This window comes from Passer domesticus, chromosome 5, assembly GCF_036417665.1.
Source record: "Passer domesticus isolate bPasDom1 chromosome 5, bPasDom1.hap1, whole genome shotgun sequence".
NCBI classification, from domain to species: domain Eukaryota; kingdom Metazoa; phylum Chordata; class Aves; order Passeriformes; family Passeridae; genus Passer; species Passer domesticus.
Genome location: NC_087478.1, coordinates 68,502,329 through 68,510,057, shown reverse-complemented (window position 1 = coordinate 68,510,057; position 7,729 = coordinate 68,502,329). Strand labels below are relative to the sequence as shown.

Below are 7,729 nucleotides of genomic sequence, written 5' to 3'. Positions count from 1 at the left end.
TAGAGTGAAGATTTAGAAGAAGTTGTGAACTGTAACAGCCGTCAGGAAGATGCCAGTACCTACTATAGCTCCTCTGAGAAGTGAGATGCAGCACATCATTGTGTGCTGGTCCATGCAGAGTGCTTGCATGATTTAACACCAATTTTAAGAGATTTTCTACGTTACATAAAATATTTGATACAAGATACTTCATATTTCTGTGTGTGTTACAAACATCACACAATAACCTTGTTTTGTTCAGTGACTTTTTTTCCTATGGGTATTGATAATTACTCCAGCAGAGAACATTTCTCCACCTTTTCTCAGCCCTTCATAGGGCTGGTTGAAAACACTGCTCAATGTATATTCTGAAAGCAGAGAAACTGGCCAATGAGACCAGAACTGAGCATCACAAACTGAAGTCCACAGACCATTTCCCAATTTAAAAAATATGTCATATGGAAAGTGTGTGCCTAGAGGAAGTGCTTGCTCAAGCTGTCTCATCTTCAAGCTGCACTTGGCAGAGCTTGCAACACTGACTTCACATCCTAAGTTGACTCATTTCCATGGCTTTTCTCTTTTGAAGCCTTTATTATAAAGGGTGAATGTTGTTTTTCTCCCTTTGCAGGTTATTCTGACAGAAGTGAGAAAGGAAATAAGAGAACTATGAACCACCACCATTCTTTACCCAGAATCTGGCCTAATCTCCAAGGAATAATCTTCAAAAGAACTTGCTTCTAAATGCTGGGGTAAGATTGCACCTTAGTGTTTAAATGCTATTATATCATAAAATCAAGCTCTTCAACTTACGCAATCTGAAATAAAACTGTTTGTCCTTATACATAATAACAACAACATATTCTTCTAATTCTGTGGTTCCATAGGACAACAATCCTGTGGTTGCTACTGACTTCTACCACATCCAGTATATAGTATGAAGTAATAAATTTATTTTTATGCAGCACTGATGGTGTGTCCTGAGAGCTCCATGAGGTAAAGATACAAGAAGAGGACAGGCATCTCTTTACTCAGCTGACCTGGTGTGAATACCAGAGAATAGCTCTGTATTTTTGGGTACAGCACTGGCAAAAAAAACCAGTAAATGAGGCATGAAAGACTAGTGCTCAAAATACTATACAAGTATAAATTAAACATTCCTCTGAGGGGAAAATGAGGTACAGATGCGATAAAGTGATCAACATTTAAGCTCACAGAAATACCAGAACAGGGTTAGAACATGCAATCTCAATCCTCTCAGACAGAACTGGTTGTTCTTTAAAGCCCCCTTCAACACAAATAATTCCATGATAATTTCCTCCCTTATATTATATCCCCTCTCCATAACCACCTTCTGTGGCTTCATTCACCTCTCATACAACAGGAAAAGTTATAAAATAACTCTTTCATCATTAAGATTTTGCTGTCCAGAGTGAATTATTTCAGAAGAAAGGACCTCAGGTATGACTCCCACCTGTCTGGGCAGTGCCACCTTCTAACAGAGGCATTTCTGGCATTGCAGCAGGGTAGAAGCACCTGTCCTGGGCAAGGTCTGTACATGTGTTTAACTGCCTGCATTCTTCTCCTCCTGTTTGTCACCAGTTCCCACAGAAGCACACACAGGTTGCAGAGCTGGTGACAAGAGGTGAAGGGCACTAAGTGATATCCTTGACAAATCCAGACTCTTGGCATTTTTTTCCTTGCAATAACCTCAGTTCAGATGCTCTAAAGGGCACCTGCACTTTACAGTGGTCACCATGAGCAAGTTAAAGATGCCAAACAGTGGCATTTACTCCTCACCTTTCCCTGTAGCAAGAATTTTTTATTCAATTCAACCCACACATATAATTTTACACAACATTTTCAAGACATTAAATACTGTCACCCTGTCAAGGAATCTGCACTGCATATACAAGTAGAAAACCTCATGCCCATTAAGTAATTTTCCTCTTAATCTTGAATAGCTTTTCATGACTGAAACAGAATTTCAAAGGTGGCTTTACACCATAAAATGCAGCCTGTATTCTACAGCTGCCAGGCACAGACCAAAGAGAAGGTACAGCTTTGGTCAGCCCATCTCTATATTCTGGTTTTCTCCAAAGACAGCTAAAATTTTGCTCTTAGCACCTCTTCCTTGAAAACAGGTATGAAAAATGGGAATACTAAATGCTCTGTCACAGATCCTCCAGACAAAGATTCTCTTTGGCAGGCTTATTCAGCATTTACAAGGGTCACACTTCAGCAAGCAGAATTAATAGTTTTCCCATACCATTCCTTCTATTTTGGCTTTCCAAAACCTCATCACCAGAGCTTGTTGATTCATTTCAGTATCAAAGACTAACTGGTTCTTCTGATAAGAAGTTTAGATGCAATCCACTGAGGACTGAAAACAAATATTTCAAAAATAAAAGGCAAAAAGCTGAGTTATTTTCCTAGAAATTAGTGGCAGTTTCACCCAAGTGCTACTAAATTGAGTCTTCATGCTTTGGCAAAAATACAAGGCATAATTTTTATTACCCAAGAGTCTCAAAGTATATGAAAAATGTTTGCTTAAGAACTGCTGGTGTTCCTTGTTGGTAAATTTACTGACTGAAGGAAAATATAAAACTAGTAGAAGTAGGTAACACAGATCTTTCTCACACACAGATAAACATTACAACTTCTAAAAAGGAACAGCTCTGCCACCACACCTTTTCCAGACAGAACAGTGTTAGAGCACTTGCTTTTCTGGGACCAGAGTTTGATTTCAGTTTAAGGCCAGCAATGTAAAATGAGCTGTAACAGGATTAATCCAGCTCCTTCTAGAGGAATTTACATCCTTCTTTTCTAGAACATCAAATTAGGTCACATTACTTGCATGATTCTTCTTTAGAAGCTGCTGGCAGAGGAAAAGAAAGTATTTGACAGTTCAGCAAGAGATGTTTGCTAGGTCACTTATATGGCTTCCTGCAGCATACAAGACTTGATAAAAATACTAAGCTGAGTCTGTTAATTACACAGTGACTTTACAGTCATCATGAAACAGTGACTATTCCTTTGGTTCTCTGTGAGAAATTTAAGTTATACAGCTTCCCCAAAACAGAGCTTTTGAATCTTTGCTTCTATTAAGCTAAATAACATTAAAAAAATAACTATGAAGACAGAAAATAATTTGGATTTTAATTGGCTTCCAGGTTCTCCAGTTTCCAGTGCAGAATTTCAGCAGTATGTAGGAAGAGGTTTCTGACTGAAAGCCAGATCTGTCAGGATCCCCACGATTCCCACAAAGCAGAACTGTGGATTTGGAAATCCCACCACCTGGAACCCTCACCCCCACAGCTACTTTGCTGTGAGCCCAGTGGTTCTGGCAATCCCAAGAACCCCAGCTCCTGACAGGACTTTCCCTGTCTGTGGAAAAGCTGCTTCCAGCTCCTGGGTCCAAGATTGCCTATGCTGGGGGGAAAAAGCAGTTCCCAGTGTCCCTCTTATCCCCCATCACTGGGATGCAGGGGTTGTCTGGTTGGGGTTTTGTTGACTGGATTCAAGTTTGTCCCAAGAAATGGCATAGCTGCATCTTGAGCTGTCTCCCTCGCATTTTTGAGTAGTCATAAAATGTAAATTAATAAGCAGCAAATTTTATCTGCATAAGTGTCCAGAACACTTCAGTGTTTCTATAAAGTTCTCAATGTGAAATAAAGCGAAATAAATAAAATAAAGCAAAAAGCATAATAAAAGAGGAAGACCTATACTTAAAATTTTGTAATTATTGTCACAAGTCTGTATTAATTTTTTAAACACGTCAACAATCTACAAAATGCAACAGAGTAAATATTTGATTCAAGTCTTTCATTTTGCAGCAGTAAAATGAGGCAGTAATACCTTTTATTCCATGGACACTATGACAAATTCCATTGGTTATTCTAATGTGCTCCACATTCTTCTAAAAGTCACTAAGAAAATGCAGCAAATATTTGTAGAAGCCAAGAAGATCCCACTCCTAGCATAAGCTCTTATTGCCACTACCTATGTATGAGAATTACGTACATATTTCTGTAGATTTCTTACAAGTTATAATGAATGTCTTTCAGATAAAGGTGAGGAATTCATTATCAATCCTGTACTGAAACAAAACAAGGGGCCAAAATCAGCTGCTACCAGCCAAGAACAGACAACATTTATCTTTTATTACAGCACAATTCTTGAAACTGCAACAAATGCCACTTTGGGGTCATCAGTCCACAGGAAAGAGACATGCTAGTCCAGAATCTCCTTAATCTCATCCTCTGCCAATAGGATACAGGTTAGTACCCCACAGAAATCAGTGCTTGGAGGTCAGAGTCAGTGTGGAGGATACTCTGAAGATCTGTGGCAGCATGTTACTCAGCTGGTAAAACATTTCCTCTGAAATTGTCTGGGGAAAAAACCAAACAACACACAGTTAAGCTTTGTCTTTTTGTAGTTTGGAAGAGTTAAGTCTCTCTCAATCCTGTTTCTTGGTATTTAAGAGAATTGCTGCTGTTCAGAAGACAACAAAAATAATTTTCAAACTGTGTTATAATCCGACTGAATTCAGTTAAAAGACTGATCTAAAAATAAATACTGGCTGTATATTTATGTGACACACCCACATAACCATTTCCAGTTGATTTCTTGCTCCAGGGATTGATTACTTCTGCCAAACATAAGCAGGACTGTGCTGCTTGTTATCTACAGGACTCCTGCTTTCTGCATTTCAAGACTAGCTTCAAATTTGGAATTTATTTGTGGCTTCCTCCTTGCTCAGCAACTTTCTAATTTATCAAGAAATACACGTTACTCCTTTCCTAACATTAACTCTACTTTCACTGCTTTTTAGAACAAACCTCATGCTGGCCATCTTTGGATCTCTTCCTGTTTCTGAAGATCAGATACAACTTAAATTAAATAATTTGAGAATCTAAATCAGAACTAACGTCAAATATCTGGAGTAATTATTTTTTTGTGAAAGCATGACTGAACTGTCTGCATTGCAGCTTTCCACATTGTTAGACAATATGACTAATAAACAACTCAAGTTATGTAACACAAGGTTAGCCCATTGGAGCAATTAACAGAAAAATGTAATTAACAGGAAAAAAGGTACCTCCTTCAAAGGTGATGAATTCACTATTTGTAAAGGTGAATTTCCCAGTTTGAAATTTTAGCATCCTCTCAGAAAATATTACTGAGTATCCAAAAATATAAACCAACCCTTACTCCTATTTTATAAGCAAGGAAACAAAAACAGATAGATTCATTTAACTCATTCCAAAGGGGCAGGCAAGTGCAAAAAAATCACAACTAGATCTGCTGACATATAGCTTTTTACCAGCAGTCTCCTAGGTTGGATATGGCTTTGGTTTCACCTACCTGTGGTACCAGGAATTGTACAGTCCGAGAAATTCCTCCATCCCACGAAGCCATTTCCATCATGAAACCTAAAAAAACAGCATTGACACTGTCTGGAGTACCTGTGCAATACTCCCTAGCAGTTACAGCATGAGCAGGCAGTGAGGGAGCTTTCACACACATAGGGTTTGAACTGCGTTAATTAGGGATGGCCTCAACTGCCTTTAAATCAGACTTGGGCAATCTGAATGAAATATTGAAAAATCAAATGACAAGTTCTGCAGAATACCTACACTGAGGACAGAATTATCAATCCATCTGTGCAGCACAGAGATACACAGCAGAAGTGAGGGTTTCTCCAAACAGCGTGTCAGGAGTTCTTTCCATGTTTCCTTTCACTGAGAAAGAGGGGTGACCTCACTGTGGCCTCCCAGCGCCAGAAGGGAGCCCACAGGAAAGATGGAGAGACTCCTGACAAGGCTCTGGAGTGACAGAACAAGGAGGAACAGCTTCATACTGACAGAGAGGAGGTTTAGATGGATATGAGGAAGAAATTGGTCCCTGTGAGGGTGGGGAGGCACAGGTCACCCAGAGAAGCTGTGGCTGCCCCATTCCTGGAAGTGTTCAAGGCCAGGCTGAGCAAGCCGGGATAGTAGAAGGTGCCCCTGCCTGTGGCAGGGGTTTGAAATCTTTAAGGTGCTTTCCAACCCAAACAATTCTATGATTCTATAGGGAAAAGCTCAGCACTCATTTATTGCTCAAGTAATGAAATACCAAAGGCCACAGGAATCCTCTTGTGGCAAATAAGGACACTCAGAAAAATACTTGTTTAATAGAAGTGGATGATATAAATGATATTGTGAACTACTAAAGGTCAACTACTATAGCAAGAGTTTCTTCAAGCAGGTGGTTGAAAGAAAGTGACTGGTTTAACTGTTTAAGTGCAGCACAAAAAATGCAGAAAGTAAAAACACCACTCAGAAAGACAGAAAACCATACTGAGTCATGAGGACTATTTTTTCCTAATATCCAACCTAAATCTGCTGTCAGTGGTGGTGGGCCTTGTCCTGTCACTCCAGGCCCATGTCAAGAGTCTCTCTCCATCGTTCCCGAGGGTTCCCTCCAGGCACTGGAAGGCCACAATTAGGTCATCCCATAACCATCCCCTCTCCAGGCAGAACAATACCAATTTCCTCAGCCTCAACTCCAAGCAGAGCTGCTCCAGCTCTTTAATGAGTTCATGTCCCTGCTCTGGACTGGCTCCCCAGAACACACTGAGGCTCCACTCCCCTACCTTTGACGCACTTGAACACGAGCTCTGCCCTCTTCAGGCACCATGGAATGGTCATCTCCTAAATGACAAAATAAAAAAGTCTCAATGCCCCCCAAATCTAACCAGCAAGAATAGCAGGGAAATTACAATACATTTTTTGCCCTACAACATGATTTTCAAGCAGCATTTGTGACCTGGTTTTTCAGAACATTCTAGGCAGGAGTACATACCTTACAGGTGACCATAAAAGCACCACCACTCCTTATTGCTAGGAGAGCCAGTGTCAGAACAAAATTAAACATTTTTTAACTGAGGTGTTGAATAAAAATGCTGTCAAACCCACTGGAAACTGGGCTGTTCGATTCCCCTGTGGAGCTCCAATAAAAGTCTAATATTCAACTGATAATTGTCAGGTTCATGCTTCAGCAAATCAAAGGCAGGCTCCTGACCACATCTTAAAAGCACAATGATGACGTCTAACTGTTCTTGATTTTGTTTAATATTTCTTGGCATACCCACAACCTTCAGTAAAACCCTCTCTAATACTGGAACGGGAAGAAGCTCTTCCTCCTTAAGATGCCTTTATGGGAAGAGTGAGAACAAGCAAAAATCATCTGCATCTGATGAAGGAGTTCCAGATAGTAACAGCCAGCAAATCCTCACCTAAACTTAAACAGCAAAACATGACATGAAAACCACAGTGGTTTAAAAGCACTGGGCTAAATAATTTAAGATTAAAGTTCATTAAACATTTTTTGGCTGTATGCTAGAAAGCCAATTACACCATGATGATGGAACTCCATCAGAGACAGAATGACTAACTGCAAACGCTTCTCAGGAAGAAAACATCTGTTTGTTTCTGCTGTAATCTTCAACATGAAGATGAGCATTTCCTACTCTGAATACAGGAATATAGATGTGGAAACTGATCTACCATTCCAAGTATCTTTTCAAACTTAAGCTTTACATATTTTTCTATTCACTAAAACCAGTTCTATTTTGAAATGTCAAACACAGTGCAATCTGTTGTTATCAGAAAGCTTAATTTCAGGATTAAAGAAAGTTATTCGAGAGGCAAGGTTATCTAAGAATGCTCAGTGATAACACAACTGAAACTGGATGTGTGGCTTCATT

At 39.6% G+C, this 7,729-nt stretch overlaps 1 protein-coding gene across 6 annotated transcripts in view; it reads right to left on the bottom strand.

Annotated features, from left to right (window-relative positions):
• Positions 1 to 3,786: 3,786 nt before the first annotated feature.
• Positions 3,787 to 7,729, bottom strand: part of FERRY3 (FERRY endosomal RAB5 effector complex subunit 3) — a 20,096-nt gene continuing 16,153 nt past the window's right edge. For 4 of the 6 annotated variants that reach the window (XM_064420803.1, XM_064420802.1, XM_064420805.1 and 1 more), the window contains exons 9-11: positions 6,617 to 6,674; positions 5,344 to 5,411; positions 4,119 to 4,366 (exon numbers count right to left, since the gene is read on the bottom strand). In XM_064420803.1, the coding sequence (XP_064276873.1) occupies positions 4,274 to 4,366; positions 5,344 to 5,411; positions 6,617 to 6,674 (219 nt within the window). In that variant the 3' untranslated portion in view covers positions 4,119 to 4,273. Of the gene's footprint in view, positions 4,367 to 5,343; positions 5,412 to 6,616; positions 6,675 to 7,729 lie in introns of all 6 variants that reach the window. The other 2 variants (XM_064420801.1, XM_064420798.1) reach the window with 1 other exon arrangement.